The sequence below is a fragment of the Motacilla alba genome, chromosome 2 (genome assembly GCF_015832195.1).
Source record: "Motacilla alba alba isolate MOTALB_02 chromosome 2, Motacilla_alba_V1.0_pri, whole genome shotgun sequence".
Classification (NCBI taxonomy): domain Eukaryota; kingdom Metazoa; phylum Chordata; class Aves; order Passeriformes; family Motacillidae; genus Motacilla; species Motacilla alba.
The window spans coordinates 80,091,853-80,112,833 of NC_052017.1; the positions used below are offsets into that span (position 1 = coordinate 80,091,853).

At 40.1% G+C, this 20,981-nt stretch overlaps 1 protein-coding gene across 1 annotated transcript in view; it reads left to right on the forward strand.

Annotated features, from left to right (window-relative positions):
* Nucleotides 1-1,146: 1,146 nt before the first annotated feature.
* The window catches only part of LOC119696891 (death associated protein), a 50,565-nt gene continuing 30,730 nt past the window's right edge, over nt 1,147-20,981 (forward strand). Inside the window, exons 1-2 of the mRNA XM_038126789.1 lie at nt 1,147-1,332; nt 7,731-7,827. Of these exons, the coding sequence (XP_037982717.1) occupies nt 1,278-1,332; nt 7,731-7,827 (152 nt within the window). The 5' untranslated portion in view covers nt 1,147-1,277. The remainder of the gene's footprint in view (nt 1,333-7,730; nt 7,828-20,981) is intronic.

Sequence of the window (20,981 nt, forward strand, 5' to 3'; positions counted from 1 at the left end):
ATCAACTTCGGTAATCAGCACAGGGAGATCCAAAGCCAATAAACCTGGGAAAACCAAGAAAGAGTGAAAATTAATTCAAATCCAGAGGACAGTAGACAAAAAAGCATTAAAATCTCATAATACTACTCTAGAAAAAAATTATAATCTGGATAGACTTTGACAGAGACTAGAAAGGGAATTGGAGTAATTTGTGTAAGGCTATACGGAAGGTGGCAGAGCTGAAAATACAATCTAAGATTCTAACATGCTGCATGTGTAAGAAATTGAAATAACCCAGCAGCAAAATGTAAGAACTTAGTTACAGAATTTTTACATTTGTTCATTCAAGCTGTTAAGGATGCCATGACATGAATATATTTTGGACTGTTGCAAAAAAAAAAAAAAACCAAAAAAAAAACCAAAATGTGTATTTTACACATCACATATATTTTTGCAATGATAATATAGTTGTTACATACAGTGATAGCAAATAAATAAAAGATTATTACATTAATTTCCCTATAATAAACATGTGATGAAATATTTCTATACCACTTTGGAGGCAGGGAGGGTCAACTTTCAAACATCATGCACTCATCTGTTGGGGTACATGCTTTCTTATTTCAAACTATAAAAGAAAGACCAGAATGGCCAGCATCGTTCATTCAGATATGATGCTCAGTGCCTTTCCACATGACTTGGAAAACCTAACTCAAGTGTTTGAAAATTTTCTCAAAACTATGTGAATCAGCTCTGTAATTTCAAACAGCAAGGAAACGAGGTCTGTTGCAAAGGCAAGGTGGGCACTTATTGCCCGGAGTTATCAACAGGGTCTCCAGCACAATTCCAAAACACGGCCCGTACCAGCTATGGCGAAGAGAATTAACTCTACCTCAGCCAAAAACTGCTCAGCTCTTTATGCCGCTTCACACATATACGGTTTGGCAGAACACAACAAAGCGCAAGGCGCGCACTGCCAATTAGTCACTAATTACAAGTGTTGTGTGAAGTGCAGACGACTCAAAACCACGTTGTTAACTGCCCGCGCCCTTTTCCCTCACCAAACAAAACCAAGAGGGCGGAGCAGGCCGCAGGAGCTGCCTATGCTGCCCTCACGGCTCGGGAGACGCCGCCTGTTGCGGGCGCCACGTCTCCGCCCGGCCGGGGCAGGGCCCGGCGCCCGGCGCGGCACCGCCCCCCCGGCGGCCACGTTGACAAGGCGGGCGTGGGCCGTGTTCGCCGGGCCGTGTCGGGGTGCGGGTACCCGGTGCGGGAGCGGGGCCGCCGCCACAGTAAAAATGTCTTCGCCTCCCAAAGAGAAAGCAGAGACGCGGGCCGGACACCCTCCTGCTGGTACGGCCGCCGGTTCCCGTCTCTCCGCTCTTTCTCTTGCCACGCCGGGGGACGGGACGGGGGGGCCGGGGCGGCCGCGGGCCGGCGGGGCCGGGCGCCGGTTCCCCGCCAGGTCCCCTCCTGCGGGCGCCGGGGCTGACGAGGGCGAGGGCGGCCTCGAGCGGGTCCCGCCGCTTCCGGGGGTGTGAGCCCCGGTAGGTTCGAACCCCCGAGGATGCCAGCCCCGGTGGGTTTCCTCGCTCTCCGCTGCTCGGGCGCGATACGGCGCTCCGGCCGCGGGAGGTGCGCTGGGATCCCCGCCTGAGCCCTGGGCGCCCGCGGCGCTCTCTGCCCTCCGGCAGCCTCTCCCGGTGACGGAGCGACGCTCCCTGCCCTGCCTCGCCCCGAGGAGAGCTCCGGTTGTGGCCAAACCGTCATCGGGTGTGTGCAGCTTGACATCTCCAGGTTCCCACCCGGCAGGCAGACAGTGTTGTCTTCTCCGGCATCACGCCCTCGAAAGGCGGCGGAGGCCTCCGGCACCCCGCCTGGGGCTGGTGGTGGTGGTGGGAAGGGGAGCGGAGCGGTCTCGGCCCCGAGCAGCCTGCGGGGCTGGGCTGTTCCTGTAGAGTGTACGCTGAGTGTGAGCAGACACTGCAAACCAGGAGTGCTCTGTGCATCCCTTTTGCCTGCGGGCATCACGGTGTGAGTGCCAGAGCATCCTGAGCGCTCCTATCTGCGATTCTGGGGCCTGGCAGGGTAGGAAACAGGTAAAGCTGCTTGAAAAGTGCCCAGCAAAGGAGCTCCATTGCCATCCGTCCTGCTGCTGTGTGTGAGTCGGAGCTCGTGGTGGGAGCTGCGTGTCACCTCCAGTGGGACACTCATCTGCCAGGGTCCACATAGAGTAGCTCCTCTCTATATTCAGGTGGGGTTCAATTCCTTGCAGTATCGATGCTGTGTTCCTTCATGTACTGTTAGTTTTGCTTCTCACAGTTTTCTTAAATAGGGGAACTTTTGTCCCTGCATCAGCAGCTTTACGTATGTTGTCTAATGTTTCCTGTGGAGTAGTTGGTGAGCTTTTTTTTTAAGTGTTTCAGTAAAAAATCCCAAGGTCGCTAGTTATATATTTAGATCAGTTGGTGAGATTTAAAGCTACATTTGTAAACAGCTGTTGAACCATAATTGAATTCTGTGCTCTTTATAATGAGGACCTGAAATTCCTCTAAATAGAAGTGAGAAATAATGGCTTTGCTTTGTCTGACAGATACAGTTCAGCAGTGCAGGTGAGTTAGTCTCTTGGCTGAGCAGTCATTCCAGTCCTGCAGCCTCCCTTGTCATCGCATTAGCTCTTACCTGGCTTCTTGCTGAGCTGCTTCAGGGAGCAAACCAAAGCATCGTTTTGCAGTGCTGACAGCTTTTGTTGCCCTGGCTCCTCCAGCTGGCTTGTCTTGAGGTGCATGTCAGCTTCAGAGTGGAGGGATCATTAAGATCTTACGTTGGTTTAGCTCTGTCTTCCAGCTACACCATTGATGAAACAAATAATGCTTTGTAACTGTTTTTTCTGATGTTCCATGTTTGAGGGTTTTGCTTCAAAACCTGTCTTTTGAAACTGGTGAAAATTTTTTAAAGACCTGAAGTGAGCCTCTCTAGGCCACATGAAAAACTATCAGTGTAAAGTGTAAAAGCTCAACTGGAGTACAGTACAGGTCTCCTTTGCCGTCAGAATATTTCAGTTTGAGTTTTTTACTTTTTAAAACATGGGCCCACATATGAATTGAAGAACACCTTCACCTATGTGCCACTTAAGGCATACCTGTTTTGGTTCTTTTTTTCTGTTTTTTTGTGAACATGCACACAAAATTTGTCTTTGGAAGACGGGTAATCACTCAGCCTGTCTTTGAGGCAAAAAACCCCCTAATGCTTTACCATATCTTCAGGTCGCTTTGGGAAGAAGATTTTTCTAAACTGTTTGACCCTTTGGTCTTTTACCACCTGGAAAACCCACAAGAAGTGTTATGACTAGCAAGAGTATATATTTACTCTAGTGGTTGAAGATAGAGGATTAAAACCTATCTCAAGCTTGTTTAGATCCCTGAATATTAGAATAATGCAATAGATAAGTCTGCAAACAAGTTTTAATAATATGAAAGTAAGAAATTCTTTAAAAATTTATTACAGGTAAAATTTTATTCATAAATAACAAGGCAAATTGCTGTCAAAGAAGAGGTGTGAATAGGGAATCTCTTTTGATAAATGGCTTAAAAGCCCAGGTTTTGCTGCATACAGCTCTATAAAGAGCACTACCTGTAATTAAAGATGTGTTTTACTCTACTGAGTATGTTGGACATGTAAGTTTGGAAGTATGTGGGTCATCAAATTAAAAGCAAAATTGACAAATCTGTTGTTTTTCAAGTGTACCGTTGGCCCTTGCTTACTAGCTGCGCTGCATTCCTCTGCATTGATCTTTCACATAGGGGGAAAAGAAAAGGCACTTGAAAAGACAAAGGGTAATGAAATGGAAAGAAACCTCAAGACCTCAGTGCAGGAAGCGACTTTGACCTCCCCTCTGAAATTTAAGAGGGCCCTAACTTAATCTTTATTAAGTATCTGCCTGTCAGAGAGATCAAGTGTGCCCATGATACATCGCTGAGTAGGTTTGTACAGTTCCTCTGAAGAGATCTGTGTAATTATGCTTTAGCTGTTCATCTGGTACATACTGTGGAAGGTGATTGTGTTAATAGTGTATTTATGAAGTTTTATGATAGATTTTTGAAAATAGTTATGTACTTTTTTGTACATTAAAAAAAAATCACTCTGAGTTGAGATTTCTGTGAAATGAAGGCATATAACTTCTTTTCTTACTTCCCTGAACACTAATGTATGCTCCCTTAATCTTGTACAACGGCGTATTTTATGTTTCCCTTTTCATGCATCTTATCATTGTAATGGAATCTGTTATTACACACTACGTAAGAAATAAATTTTTATGTTAATATTGAATACACACTCAAGGAAAAGGAAAGCTGCTAAGACTCTTGATTGGATTTGTAAAAGTTCCTGTCCAGTTGCTGGGACCAGCGGGTGATTTGGGCTGAGCTGGAAGGCTTCCCTGAAAGGGACTGCCTCAGGTCTGCACCCTGAGCGAGCTGTGGCCAGGGAATCCCTGACCTGTGGTGCTTCTCTAGGCACTCAGTACTTGCTCCAACTCAGTGGGGTTTATTTCAGAATTCAGTCTCAGAAACAGAGAGGAGCCCTGCAGTGGGGGCAGGGAGGAAAAAGTAGAATGCTTCCTGACTCCAGATCAGCTTGAGTGGTAATTGATTAACACAGTTATTTAATATATTTCCAGGAGGAGTCGTCATACCCTTATGAGGAACACAGGCTGGCATTCACAGGACTGACAAGGTAGTCCTGTCTGCCTCTCAAGGGGAGGAAAACTTGACATATGATAATTAAAATCCAAAACTTGTATTCAGTAGTGAAGCAGGTAGACTTGTTGCTCTTCTGAGTGTGCTGGTGAATGATCCCTTTTTTATTTCACGCTTTAGTAAAGGTTTAGGGCCTTGGTGACTTGGCTGTCACCACTCCAGGGAGCCATTTCCTGTCCTCTCCTGCCTTAGCACCTGAGCTCTGCACTTGCTCTTCAGCACAGGAGCTGTTTTCTTCCTAATCCCAACACAGGGCCGTTGATGCCATGTACTTCTGGACACTGCTGTCTGACAGTGTTCTGGAAGGTGGTTTATCAGTTATTTAAATCCTTTGTTTGCAGGATAAGGAAATCTGAGCTCTTTTAAGGATGATTTTCAAGTGACAAAATCACCATGGTAAGCATCTGTCGAATTATGTAGTAAATGCTAGGCAAGTAGGAAATAAATGATTCCTCATAACTCCTGAGAAAAATCTCACAAGTGTTGAGTGAGTTTTTCATTAGCTTTGTGGATATAATCAGTTCTTCTCTTGTCACACCCTGAGGTAATGTAGCTTAGCTTATACCTTTTGAAAAGGAAGCTGAATTATACTGCAAGAGTATTTATCATCTTAAGCTAAATCTCCTGAAACTGGATTGGGTATGAGCATGCTGTGTCATGGGTGGCAGATACCTGCAAAATGCTATCTAATTATTTCACTTCTGGTCTCACAAATACATATGATTATGGCAGCTGTTTGCTGATTCCTTCTGCAGAGTAACTTTGGATTGCTAAATATAATTCAATTATGCGCCAAAGTACTTTAAGCTGTATATACTATGCCTGACAATATTAGTTCAAAAATTCACACTTAAGATTCTAAGTTACTGCATTAGTCACTATTATGCCTTTTGAGTTGTCTGGTTATTTGCTTTTAATCCCTGCTTTTTAATTCTGTATACAGGCAAATCTGAATGTGTTAGCTGTGTATTTTTTCCAGTGACAAATAAAGAGAAAAGGAGTGGCTGGTGGCCTGATGATACACAATGTGAGAGGAGAGACATTTTAGATCTAAATTAGCACCAAATCTTCAGGTATCATTTTCTCCAGTTTTCTGTTAGCTGTTGAAGGACATGGAAGTGTGTGTATTGTTCAAAACTGTTGTGTGTAACCCTGGCAGATGTTGCTGTGGAGACAGAATCTTCCATGAAAAGTCATTTGAAACAAAGAAGTAAAAGATCCTGACCACGCAATGATGTTAAATTTAGAAATTAATTAAAATAAATCAATAATTTATAAATAAATGTAAATAAAGCATAACAGTACTGTGATTAGCTGAGATGTTAAAAGAAGTCTGCACTTGACAAAACTCAGTGTGTGCTTTTGCAAACAAAAATTTCTAAGGAGCTTGAATCAAGTAAAATTAATTGGAATTTTAATTTTTGCTTCACTTCAGGCAACAGAGAAATGTAATTTTCTACAAAGAAATGTAGTCTTTCTTTCCTTGTCCCATGTGAAACATTTCTTGCCAATTAAAGTTTTACACTGGAGAGGGAGCACAAAATGGTTAGTGATTTGGGTTTGGGGTTTTTTTTTAGTGCATGATTAGAGGACACAGTTTTGATAGGTTTTAAAATATATTTCTTTGATTTTGTCTGTTGATTGCCTGACTTTAGTTAATGACCTTTATTGAATTAGAAGTTTATCATTCAAATATCACTCAGAGCTTAAAATCTGTTTTTACAAGACAGGACCAAAGCTTTCACTTTCTCCTGATGCAGGTCACTTTCTTTTTCCTGATTTCCTTCACCCAGGCTGTAAAATTTATGCACAGCAGTGGTCTTTCCATTGCTGTCCTGGTTAAGAATTGGGAATTAGACCTGTGTCTAGGTTTCTGGGATAGCACTGAACAGCTGTGAGGTGCCCTGCTCCCTCTGTGGCAGGACACAGGAGGGCTGTCAGAAGCACAGCCGCCCTGTCCCTGCCAGCTTCAGCTTCTCCAAGTGCTACTCTGGCATCCTGCTCCCTCCAGCTGTGACACTTCTGCCGAGGCTCACCACAGACACTGTGTCAAGGCACTGTGAAACACAAACCAGTGTGTCTCTAAGTGGTTGTATTGACTTCTGACCACTGTAGTGGTTTTCTGATGTGGTGTAACTTATCCAATTAAGCTAACGCGATGCATCATCTTATCCTGTGCTGTCCTGTAAGCATGTGTAGCAATTGTTGAAGAAAAAGAAAAGTACACTATTGAACCAGAAAGCAGATCAAGAAAAACCTGTCTCTTGCTCTGCTTAGTAGCTGCAGTGCTAAGTCTGGCTTGGTTCCTGTTTTAGATTGCACTTTGGAGTGGATAAATGATGCACATAAGTGGATCTGCTTTCACTTCTTGTTTTGTGTTTCAAAGGGCTGCTTTCATGTTTGCATCATTTCTAAAACATAAATGATGCAAGGATTTAAAATGTTGTATATGCTCATATGTTTTGCGAACCAAAAAGCTCTGTTCTAAATGCAAGTTGACAGTTCTCCTAAATTTTGCTTTTTATTACACTATTTGTGAAGTGCTTCTTTGTATAAATACCATTATTATAGATGTAGTTTTTAACATGAAATGACGAGTCAGTTTCTTTGGTTTGTGGCCTTTTGTGTAGTGTTATGCAAGTCATTCCCTCAGTTTCTTCTGACTGCTGCAAGTTAGTATGGGGTGAAGGGGGAATTAAAACAGAATCGAGTTTTCTAAAATGTCACTGGAAGCAGGTGGTAAAATGAGCTGCAGCTTCTCAGGATAAGCAAAGATGGCATCATGTGAAAGAGAATGGCAGATGTGGTTCTGAGGTAGCTGTTCTTTAGGCTTGCCACTTTTTAACACTTTGTGCCTCTTTTTCAAACTGTGGTTGCTATTAAATTACTATGAAAAGTATCAGGAGGGAAGCAGAGTGTAAGGAATTCCTTACATTCTTCATTTAACATCAATTTGACTGAGGTTTGTTGTTATCTATTTAATTTTCATTCCAGTGAAAGCTGGTGGGATGCGGATTGTGCAGAAACACCCACACAATTCAGATGCCAAAGAAGAAAAAGATAAGGATGACCAAGATTGGGAAACCAGCAGGTGAGCACTCTGATTTGGTGCATGTGGTACAGTGAATTTCCATGACCTTGAACGTTATCACCAGTTTGTTTTCCTTGTGACTAGCAGACCAGAGGTGCAGTTGTTTTTGTATCATAAAGCAAGAGCAAGTTGGACACTCCTTCAAGAGAATTGGGGAATTTGGGAATTTTCATATTGCTGAGCGTTCTTTAAATGATCCTGCCATGTAAGAGAGGGATGGAGAAGAAAGTACAATAGAAGTAAAACCTCAGCTTTCCTAAAATGTTTCAGTTCAGACTGCACAGAAGCTAGGCATGTTTGGACACAGGTATTAGGCTGGCAGTCCATGTATGAGGTGGTCTTTCTGTGTGCTGGGTGTTTCCTTTTACCCTTTGGCCCCTAATCCTGTGTCTGTGAGGTATTTGACAATATGGTGCTTTTGAAAAGACAAGCAAAAATATATGGTACTAATATTATCTGCTCTTATTTTTAGATGGGAATTGTCAGTTTCGGTGGTGGAGGATACTAAGACTGCAGTTACTTAGCAGTTTTAACTAGATTTATGGTATTACTGCTGTTTAGAAATGAAAGCAGGAAGGTTCAATGGACTGTCGCTGTTTTTCTGTTCTTACAAAAGCCACCTGGTTTTGTGCTGCTTTCCTCAGCTAGCTGTTTTTCTTTCCAGCCAGGACTATATTTACCTGAAATGTTTATCTACTAACTTAGGGCATGGGTTTGTCCTTGCTATTTGCTCAAGTTAAAAAAACAGACTAGAGAACCATTCCTGTGTTTTGGTAAGTAGACTGACTTGGATGATATTTATTTTACACGTAATGGTAATAAATAAGTATTGTGAAAATGTCTAGAAATAAACCCAAGTGTGTTTATTTACTTGAATAGGAAACACCTTTCTGAGAAGGTCAAAGTAATTTTAATTAATAAATTCAAATACCAGGCAGTAGAATTAAAATTTGTGTCCTTTCTTCATCAACCAGGTTGGTCATCTTGTAATTCTGCACTATGACACATCAGTTGAAAGTGTCTGTATTGCAGTCAAGTTTTGTCTAAAGTAAGAAATTTTATCTTGGCGTCAATTTAAACTTTGTGTGGGGATACATCCTTTTATTTGAGGTGTGTTGATCTTGACTGGACTGCCAGTGTCCACCAAGCTGCTCTATTACTCCCCTACTCAGCAGGATGAGGAGGGAGAAAGTAAGATGAAAAAACACATGTGTCAAGATAAGGGCAGTTTAATAAAACAAAAGCAAAGGCCGTGCATGGGAGCAGAGGAAAATAAAATATGTATCCACTATGTCCCATCAGCAGATGATGTCCATCACTTCCTGGGAAGCAGGGCTACAGTATCTGTTAGGGATTGCTCTGGAACACAAACATCATAGTAATGAATTCTCCCTGCCTCCTCCTCCTTTCTCCTAGTTTTTATTGCTGAGCAGATGGTATAGAATATTCCCTTGGTCACTTTGAGTCAGCTGTCCTGGCTGTATCCCCTCTCAAGATCTTGTCTGCTCACTGCCTGCAGGCGAGAGGGTAATGTTGAAGAAGCAGATTAGGTTCTGTGGAAGTGCTGCTCAACAGTAGAGAAAACTGGTGTGTTTTATGTTACGTGGTGTTTCTAGCTACCAGTGCAAAGCACAGCACTGTGAGGGCTGCAGTGGGGAGAATTTAGCACCTCAGCCAGACCCAGCACAGTGTTAAATACCTGCTTATCTTTCCCTGGTGCACCAGCCTCATGGCAAGGAGCCTCATTAGGATCCAAATGACAAGACTTCTTGTGCCTGTTCACAGATCTAAGCCTCTCTTACAGCGCAGCACCTGCTTTGTTCCCTTCTTCAAAAAAGATTGTGTTTTCCCTGTTTTACTCAAATAGTGCAGGGAAAAGTTAAATTTTAACCTTGATTTTTGTGGCTGTGTCTGCTGTAGCAGGTGCTGTGACTCAATAGAAGCACATCTGTAGGGGTAAGGAGTGGGTGCTGAGGACTTCATGTTCACAGCGTGTGTTTTAGAGATTAATTAGTTTGGTCATCTGGACTGAAGCACCAATCCTAGCTGGCATGTGTTAGGTGTCTCCTTGAAATGTGTGTGTCAGTTTAGCATCACCTCAGGGAGTCTAGGTGAGGTGCCCCGAGACCAATCTTCAGCGGGAAACAAAGCCTAGGCAGCTAGGCTGGAATGATTGGGAGAGAGGTGAACTCTTGATCTGTAGATGCTAACAAAAACAAACTGTATTTTAATACTGTGAGCAAAGGTTATGCTTTTAAGACAGAGGAAAAAGTTTAAAGACTTCCAGAGCTGTCTTTTTAACTAGCTGTGGTACCTCAAAATCCATTCCTGTGTCCACCTGATCTGTTGATTGTCAAAATATGCACTTTTAGTGTGCCCTTTGCTTTGGTTTTCATGTGGAGGATACATTATTGGTTTGTATTAGGCACTTGCACATACAGTTATTCTGAGTCTGTGTATCAGACTGATAGTACTGAGCTGAACTATTTTATTTCTTTGATCTAATCCTCTTGAGAAAGAATGCAGCAGGGGGACATAAGCATAGTTGGGTCGGAATGAATATGAATTGTAATGTAAGTTTTTTTACAAGTCAAGAGAAGTTGTTTTCCTGGTAGAACTGAGAGCCTTTTGTGTATGTAAGGGAAAGGGTTTAATGTGTCTGTTGCAGGCTCCTTTGGGAATACTTGCACAGCTCTGGTGGCAGTACAAGCTATGTGAGCAAGAAGGTATTTAGCCACAGACAGAATAAGCTAGTCAAGATTAAATCAGGTTTGCAGCGCATTGGCTGCTTTTGTGCTGGAAGGTGCAGTCCCCCAGAGTTTGTGTCTGCTCCAGATGATTCATGGTGCTGTTTGAAAACCCTTGGATTTCTTGTGTGTGTGAAGGGTGGTTTATCAGGAAATGGATTTGTCAGGAGGGGTGATGTGAGCATTGCTCTCCAGCACCAGTATGTATATACTTTTGTGGCTTAGTTAGCTGGTAGTTTATGTCCCTTTGTTAGGCAGATGTGGAAACATCCGTGTTTTTAACTTTGTACTTGTCCTGGTTTTAGTCTTTGCCATTTTAAGGGGGTATTGTTGATATGATGCAATCTCTACTCCCATTGCATCTGAAGTAAAAGAAGCAAACAGCCCTTCAGGAAATCTCTGTCAGCTGATATGGGCAGCTGACAATGGGGTGAGAAAATAAGAAAACAGAGAAGAGTAATTTGTGTGTGAAGAGGGAGGCTAGGATGAATCATTATTTTAATCTCATTGTAAATTTATATGAAGACAGATTAGTGGAACTGGCAGTAAATGGAAGCAGGAGAATTCAGTCTTTCCCAGAGTTCTCTGGGAACTCTGAGAGAACATGGCCTCCCCATAATGGCACAGATCTGAGCAGTTGCTGAGCAAGAAAGCTTCAGTTCATAGAACTATTTGTGGCTTTGGAGACAGCTGGTGTTGTTTTTGCAGCTTGCAGGAAAAGACTTGGATCAGTGTTTCTAGTCTTAATGTAAACGAAGCTGACATAAGTAAACACCCCAGACATAGCTAACTGTGCTGTGATAAAGGTGACTTTAACACTCACCAGGTAGGTCTTTGATGTTTCTTTTTCTCAGTTGTTTAGCAACTTGAAGTCCAGTTACTGTAACTTACTCTGCAAAGCATTTTTCTCAGTTCTGTTTCCTAAAATAAAACAGCTATGGCAACCTCTCATTTCATGAAAGTGTAGGGAGACTTGTCAGGGTGGTGATTTGCGATCCCTTAAAACAGTATGCACAACAACAATATGCACAAAACAATTTTGCACAAATTTAGACTTTTCCTGCAGGGCAGGTCTCAGCCTCAAGATGTAGTAGAAATAATTTTATGTGTCTCGTATAAATATAGTTTTACTTAAAAAAGGAATGTCTGGATATGATTATATGGTGGAGAAGGTTCAATGAAAGAAAGTTGCACAGTTTAGTTTAGGTGAACAAAAGATATGTGTGGCATCCAAAACCAGTGGCACCCCCATGGTCAGGGTGTCCATGTTAAACTGTGTTGTGTGGTAGGATCCTTGGCCCATATTCTTTTCAAGATAAGTGATTTTGATCAACCGGTTTAGAGCTAGGAAGCTGGCTGGCTGAACTTCTGTAGTGATGAATTACTGATTTTTCTTAGGGTTTTGTAATTTCTTAACACTTGTGTTGGTTTGTTTTTTGGATACGGTTGCAGTTTTTATTGATTGACAGTCATACTGATTGCTGCTGGAAACTTTTTTTGTGATGCCAGAGGAGGGTGAAACATATAAATAGAAGTATGGTTATGAATCAAAACCATCATTTTTCAGGACTGTATGTTGTCATAGAAATTATTTGGAATAAATAGGCTACTCACAGTCCTAGGCTTTATTAAAAGCCCATTAATGCCTGTTTGACTGAGATTTGCAGTATCATGTGCATTCCTGTGCCAGCAGCTGACTCTAGGCATAATAAATACTCCTGAAAGACAGATAATTTGAATTGAGAGCTGCATGTTCAGTTTTGCACAAGAGATTCATTGTCACTCTGGGATCTCAAGAAAAAGAAACTGCAATTATCTATCAGGATCTGCATTTAAAAATATATTAAAAGTATCTGGCTTGTTTTTAACAAACAGGGTAAACTGCAAAGGCTTTTATGTCTTAAAGACTCTTGTCTTCTCTTTTGTTTTATTTCTGAAACAAAGTGGGTAATTACCATGATTTAATTACTCAAGATAAATGCAGTAGTGTAGTTTCTCTATATATGTTAAAATTGTATGTGTTTTGTATCTTAATCCTACCTGGAGATTGTGAACCCAACATTATGCCTGACTTTTACAATGTGGATATTTGCCTTTCATCCATCAGGTGAAAGTAAAAAAAACCAAGAGAGTAATTTAGAATGTTGACTTAAAAGCAAAATTATGCTAATGAAGCATATGGGTGTTTGTATGTCAAAGAGTACTCTCAGTACTTAGTTACATGGTGAGAGAGGAGTTGTCAAAGGCCCCTGTTAAACTTCAGTGTTACTTGTTAAGTCTGAATATGCAAGTTGAGCTAAAACTGTTTTTTTCTTTCGGAAGTGCAGTGAAAATCACAAGAACTTTGGCTGCGGGTATATACTTTCATTCAAGAGGAAATCTGTTTTTCCTTTCCCTCACTTTGCTTTGCTGCAACTGACAAGAAATAAGTCTCAGGCATTATTTCCATTTTTTATTTGCCACTGAAGATTCTCCTGTCATTAAAATACTTCTAGTTTTTGCCTTGTCATGGCCCATATTGACCAAATTTCTGATAGAATTTTAAAAATATAGATTGGTTATATAATAAAGCCATTAGAGAAGGTTTGTGTATCTGTTTACATCCTGAATATGGAAGTGTTCGGAACCGTTTCTGTCCCTTGTATTTGATTGTTCTGGTTGTTTTAGCTGGGGTAGAAAGTGTAGAGTCAAAGTTCTGACCCTTTAGCTTGGGAATAACTGCTCTTCAGGACAGCTGAGACCTGGGAAATGATGTGTAATGTTAAGTTCACTTGCATGCGCATCCTTTAGGAGGTAGTTTCCATCATGTGTGAAGATGTTCCAGTCCAGGTGATTGTGATGTAGTTTGTTGTAGAGTCAACAGGTGTTTGACGGAGGAAAATCTTGAGAGTTCTATGTGTAAACAAACAAACAAAGCCCCAAAACTTTGCAGCTTGTTAAACCTGGAAACCAAACCCGTATAAATGTGAACAGGTAGCAATGAACTTCCATAAATACTCGGAGTGAATAACTCATTACTGTTCCTCCCGTGAAGTTCACTGACATTAAGCTGAAAAAGACCTCGTTACCTATGTTCATGTATCTGTAAAACCAAAGTACTGGAAATGTAAGCAGGCATTGACTCAGTGTGATGAATATTTAAGGTTAAAGAAGAGACAGGTCAGGACAGACAGACTGCTATACCTTCTGCATAAGTTTCTGGAGAGGAAATGTGCAACTTTGGTGGATAGAGGACTGACTGAGTCCCCTTTCACTTCAGAGGTCCCTTGAGCTACTGTGTCAGTAGAGGGAGTCCTGAAGGAGTGAACTGCTACTCTGTAAAAGTATCTGTCATGCTCTACTTGGACAGAATTCAAATTTCTTCCACCATATTTCTAACCATCTCTTTTTTTCCCCTCTTTATGACCTGGTTGTGTTAAGTCCATGAGCTGGTATGGTTGCACAAAAGAGGTTATCTTCATAGATTGTATTGTCATTTTACATTTGACCATATAAAAAATGAAATCTGATTAAATGTATGGATATAACGTGTATGACTCAGAGGTTTTTATTCCTGTCTTTGGCCTTTGAACTCTTGTTACTCAGATATAGAGCTTTGGAGGCAGCTGGCCTTAAAAATGAAATGTCTGGTGGAAATACAATGAAAAAGCAACCTGGCTGTGAATGCTGTGCTTATGGTTTCTGGGAAAGATACAAATTGCAGCAAACATTGGCTGTTAACCCATGGTCGTATTAGAGCTTTGTGTGACTTTTTCTTTACTTGGCTAAATATTCCAAAGGTTAAAAGAAGGTTCTGCTGGAAAAAGACTGTCAAAGAATTGCAACTATAATTTTGTAATATTATTAAGCATAATAATAAGCATAATTAAGCAACATAGCACAGTTAGGGAAATAGCTTCCTACCTTCTCCAGAATATCTTTATTTCTAAAGAAGATTCTGTGCTTAGTGCTTGGGTTTTTTTTTAATGCCTTCCCCCTTCTTATCTTTATTATTTTGGGCTTAAATTTACTTTACAGTTAAGGGAATAGCTTCTTAATAGTGTTACACTATTCTCCTTTACATAAGTGGCATTGCCTTCAATGCATTTTTCTACTTTATTATTCATCTTTGTGTCTCAATCTTTTGCCTAGGGTTTTTATGATTAGCAGATGCTCAAGTCTGCTAAAGTTTATACATACATAATTTGATTAGTTATAAAACCTGAAAACTATAATAGCTGTGTTCATGTGATTTTTCAGGACAGTACCTTCTGCAGATGACCAGTTACTTTGAGAAGTAGCAAAGTAATTGCTATGACCTCTGTTCAACTCTATCAAATGCCTGTGCAGTAACAGACTTCAGTGTATGTACAGAGAATAGAATGTGTAATACTGGTTTTTAAATGCAGAGCTACTGTAAAGCAAGAAAATAGGCTGTGAATATCTCCATTTAAGAACTGAAAATATCTGTGAATGTAGGGAGTAGAGAAAAAGCTAGGCAAGATTATGAATGAAGCATTCTCATACAGGAAGATGAGAGCCTTCTGAAAGACTATTTTTATGCTTCCAGTATTTCTTGATGATTGAAGCAGTAAGTTGATAAATCCATCAGTGTAAGTGCCAGTTATGACATTATATGGATAGTTCTTTTCACATTCCTGAAGTACTGTGTGCATGTGTGAAAGAACTAAAAAAGATCTGATATTTCTCCCCCTCAAAGTGAATAGAAGATAACGCCATCCAGCTCAGCGAGAGCCAGGTTCTGTCCTGAAAAAACATATGCTGTCTTATGAAATTAGCTGGAAAGCTGAGTTGAATTGTCAGCCAAGCTGCTGTAAAAAAAAAAAAAAGATTTTAAAAGAATGAAAGTCTTTAATTTGTATTCTGTGGGATGAGGAAGGTGAGAACAGCTTAGTCATATATGAGAGGAACATGGATAGGAAGCAGTGTCTTTACCGTGGCACAGCTTAGTTAGCACAGCATTCCATGCCAGTACAGAAAAGTCAATGATCTTAACTAATAGCCTGTGTGGTATTTTTCCTAGTTATTTTCTCTTGATATCTTTATGAAGTACTGGAATGCATGGGATGAAAGTGACTATGCCAGTCTGTAAGCACAGGCATTATAAAGCACAAAAATTTTCAAACTCAGAGGTACAGTCAAATCCATTTCACTATGCTAACTGAGCCCAAATCTTTATTATTTAAGTGTTCAACAACACTGAGAGTATTTCTAAAGCTAAAGGTATTAATTTCTCCTAGAAAAAGCTTGCAGAGGACCAGATGCTACTCATTTATTTAGCATCAAAACTCTATGTTTGAAGTCACCAAGAGCTGAAAATGAGTAGGAGGTGCGTGCAATTGTCACTGTGTGCCAAGCAGGGGGAACTTTTTCCAGCAGCACCTTTCTCTCATTTAAGTTTCTTCTGCCTCAGCTGCATCAGGCACCAAACTTTGAAGTAGCTTAATATTAAAATAAACTTTGAATTATCTTTTCTTAACTGTTGCTGTGCCAAACAGGAGGGAATTTATTTCACTCCAGAATATTGCTACTGGAAGCAAGAGATACATGGGAGATAGAGAAGAACACTGAAAGCATTTATTACATTGTCATCATTAGAGCTTTATTTAGTCTGCTGTGGCAGCTCATAGTCCTGTTCACTGCAGCACATTGCCTGTTGGGGGAGTGTTCACTGCAGTAGGCTTGCTGCTTTCTGATATTAGTGTACCATTTTAATGACCACACCTTGGTCCCAGACATCATGTTAAATAGATGGCAGATAGTAAAAATATTTTAGCAACATTCACACAAATCTTAGTTCTGCTGAATTTCAGTCTCTCTGGGATTTATTCCTTAGACTATATATAGTGCCTGGAGCTGTTACTGTATTCAAAGGGCAACTGGCTTTGTTGCTGCTGGGTACAACCAAAGTGGTTAGTTCTTTTCCCTAATGATCTTGAAATTTGACTTTTTTCTTCTTGCCCCCACCCCCCCTGCTTGTTAGAGATGTAATTAAATATTAGGCTAGCTCTCAGTTATGTCTAGCTTCGTCTAGCACCTCACACTGCAGTACTGAATGAAAGAGTCCTTGAGATCCAGGTACTTTTGAGTGCTGAGTGTTTGCCCATTGCTTTCCAAACCCTATTCTAAAGCCTTCTTTTTACTTTAAATAAATAAGTCAGTGCAGAGCTCTGGGTGTTACATTGGAAGAGCTAGGCTGGATTTTTGCTAGAACAGTTTAAGTTGAAGTGTCTCTTTTGAGAGTGTTTTGAACTACCAAAAATGTGCAAAATAATTCAGTAAGCGAAATCTCGTTACTCACTGTGTGCATCCTTGTACACATTGAATGTTGCTAATAAGCTTGACTGCATTCCAGTGCTGATGGTCACTTTCCTGAGACTGTAACCTCAGATGAGTGTTTAGAACATGCAGTGGTAAATTGTGTTTATTGTTTAGTAGTTGTCAGGATGATGAAGAGTACTTTGCATTATGCTACTTACAAAAGCAGCTATTGCTAGATTTTTTTTTTTTGTTTAAACATTTTATTTTTTCATGCAGCTTATTAACATACGTGCTCATGTGCAACATGTTATTATTGCTAATGAGCAGTTTTGGTGTGTATAATGTATTAATGTTTTGACTTTGTGGAGCACTAAGGAATTAATCAACCAATTAAGGGACAGCCCCATTTGGCTTGTTTGGTAAAATGTTGCTTTTGTATAGGAGGTGATGGAATGAAATTTTAGTGAATTGAACTGAGTATTTTTCACTTCTGTGATTCTTCCTTTATTTCTGGTATCATGCTACCCAGTGATTCTAGAGGAAAAGTGTATTTAGCTATCTGTATGCTGTTTTATATCAACAGTGACACTAATAGCATTACCACAAATTCTTCCACATAAGGCTATTTAGAAGGCTTTTGACTAAATGAAATTTAGCATTCTTATTTTTTGCTTTGAAAACTGCTGTAGAATTAATTTCCTCTTTTCAGAGATTACATGACTCTGTTTCTGCTAGGGTGTTTGAAAGATTTTATTCTTCTTCCAGTTTACAATAGGAAAAAAAGGCCAGAACAAAAAAAAAAAAAAGCTTCTGAGAAGTAGAACTTTGTGTTCTGCTGTTTTCTCCAAGTATAAGCTTTCTGGCTGATAACACTGGTTGGCTTGGTTCCTTCCCTGTATAGGGATGGTTTGGATTTCCTCTACATGGCTTTGAAGTTAATTATTACATTTTTCCTTCATGTCTTATAAACAATCACTATTAGAGAAAATTTGAATTCCTGCAGATAATGTATTATTTATTCCTTCTGCTGTTCTTCAGAAGATCTCTCTTTATGTTTCCTGGATCAAATTCTTATTTCGTCTTGTGTCTGGCCCTTGAAATGATTTCTTTATTAGTTAGTGATCACCAGTTATTCTCATCCTGTTGTATTTTCCTAAATCACCTCTTTTTTAAACTTCTGAGAGGAGTTTTAATATTGAGAGACCTTATACCTTTCATCCTCCTATGCAGAGCTAACAGATTAGCTGTTCTGATGATCAGGACTTGGCTCTTTTATAAAAATTTTCTGTGTCAGACAGAGAAATAAATAAATCTGCTGTTTAACAGAAATAGATGGTAATAGTCATATGTTTTAAGGCCGTTTATGTGTCATTTCTGTATTTGACTATTGCCGTTTCTCTCTGCTTTATCCCATGCTAACTCAGTTTAATGAGAGGTCTTACTGGTAGGCTAGAAGATTTTTGGGTGATAATTCCCCTCAGGTTTTAATACCTTTTACTGGGAAGAGAAACTTGCCAAATTAATGCACATTGTTGTCCTCTGCCATGGGAGGAGAAAAGGGGAGATAACTGCTCATGGTTAATGCACCAGATTTTGTCTTCCTTTCTACCTTTTTAAAAAGTTTTGTAGGTTTATTACATAATGGCTTTTTAAGACACTGGATGTTTCATACTTCTCCTTGTCTGTTCCCATGTCTTCTAAAACAATAAATAAGTAGCAATACAATGAAGGAAAGAGGGAGTAATAACCTTGTTATAATCTCTTTCTCTTCTGTTTTAAAGAGTATGGATGTCTCTGCAGGGCCAGCACAAATATCTGCCTGTGCAGCACTCCCCAGCAGATTGTCCTTTGGGGCAGTGTACAGGAAGAATTTTTGTACAATGAGCCCGATAAACTCCCCCAGCATCTAGCAATCCAAATTACTCCTTAGGAACTTGTTAATCAAAATACTGCCATTTGACCTAGTTCCTGTTTCTCTGTCCCTCTCTCAACCATGTAGACATTTCTCACCTTGATGATCCTCTTCCTGAAAAGGCAGCATCACAGTCCAAGTAGTGTGTGCTGCAAAAAGTTTTTCTTTTTGCGTGCCTGGTAACTTTTTCCTGTGTCCCTCAAGTATTACATACTAAGAAATACTGAATAATTTACATTCTCCTCTCTATTGTATGTTTTTCTTGAGTTCTCTTTTATCTTTTTGTTTGGTTTTTTGGGGTCATAACTAGAATTGCAGTGTGGAGAGAAAAAGCCTGCCCCAGACATATGCACTGACATAGTCCTATGTTTCTGCTTGTTTTTGTTCTCTTAATTGTTCTTGTGTTCCAGTTGTCTTTTTAACTGCCTTTTAGGTATTAAGTTGCTGATTTCAATAATCTTTTCCCAGTGATTCCAACATTTGTTACTGAGTTCAATAACTGTGGTAGAGGCCATGATCATGTAGGTTCAGTTAGGATTGTTTTTCTCAGTGTGTGTTTTCTGCATTTATCATGGTGCCATCTTTCTTCTTTCCCTTTATTGTTATGTCGTTCCTCTGAGATATCTTGTAACTGTTTACATTCAGGCTTTTTTTGTCTTGAATAATTCACTAACATTAGCATATATTGTCATCTATTTAGACCTGTTTTCGTTTCTTGCAGGATCCCGCTGTTAACCTCCATCATTATGATATTTGATTTATTCCTCTGCTCTGTTTTCATTTTGTGATTCTCGAGAGTGTCTTCTGCCATATCCCATGATGACTCAGTTTATCTACTGAGGAGCCTTGTTTGCACTTTTTGGAATTCTGTGCATACCAAATAGGCTGACTTTTTTTTTCACTTGATCATTGATTCAGATTTTAATACCAATCCCGTTAAATATTTTGCCAACAAATATAACCTCTATTTCGGGGTATTTTATAGTAACTTTACCTTAAACACTTATTCTCTCACTAGAAAATCCTCAGCTAAGATTTCCTAATACTACTACACTTGTTAGATAACATGCAAAAATATGCAAACAAAGCTATGAAGTAATAGATTCATCTGCTGAATTTAAAATAGTATTCACATTGCTGGAAAAAAATGAAAACTTTATTTATTTGTTTTTAGTATTTCCTTTTCTAAGCTATTTTTATGTACATACTTGAGAGAAAGCTTGGCAAATAAATAGCTTCTGTGAGATAAGAGGCATTCATTTGTTTTTATTTGAACTTAATCATGTTACTACAAAATGTGGTGAAAAATATTTTCATCAAATGGGACAAAGTGTCTGTGCAAAGAAACTAGCAGTAAAATTTCCATCAGACATCCCCTTGGGTTTTCACAGCCTTTTTAGTGATGTTTGCTAACACTGGAGTTACTGAATCCTCGCAGTTGATGTTTAGTCTGCCATAATTTCAGCGAGTGTTTACAGCCATGGGATTCCATAGTGTGTCACACCTTTCAGCAGAGAAGGCAGTGCTGAGCCAAGCTTCTGGGCGAACAGTCGTGCATTAGGATTTGGATGAATAAACAAAAGCTGTGTTTATGGGAATGGTGGACATATTACTTGATCTATGCAACAGTAGCAGGGTTGATTGTTGTCAGTGACCTTGGAAATAAACAGCGAATCTTCAAGTGTGCTGATGGTAAATAGCTGTTTTGCTTAGTTAAATGCTGCACCAATGGTGAGGAACTCCAGAAGTGCATCAGTAAAGTCTGCAAAAAAAAAATTTCTGGATGACAAAATTCACAGAATGCAGTTGGTACTATAGGACTATACAAGGACACAGACTCTGGCTTGGGAAGCTCCTGAGTTGCAGATTTCTGGAAAGTGTTCTCAGGAGCACACTTCAGCATGCTTCATCTTTGTCTCCTGCCGTGAGTGTTCACTGCTGCCCCCTGAGAGGCAGCGAGGGGAGTATGTGGTCCCACACTGTCCAACTGATTGTAGGCTGAGTTAATGTTGAGTTGCTGTTTCAATAGAGAGATGTGTTGGGAAGAAGTGGTGATCTCATGAAAGCTTTATGTAGTGAAACTGAGTAAGGGAAGTGTTTGGGAATTTCTTCTCAGTAGCTGTGATGGTATTAGTTGGTTACAGAGGTAACCCAGCACTGCTGCGTTAGGCTGCAAAATGTTTGCACTGGATTTTTAGGGACTGGAAAAATCAGAAGCACCTTCTGGGAAGGCA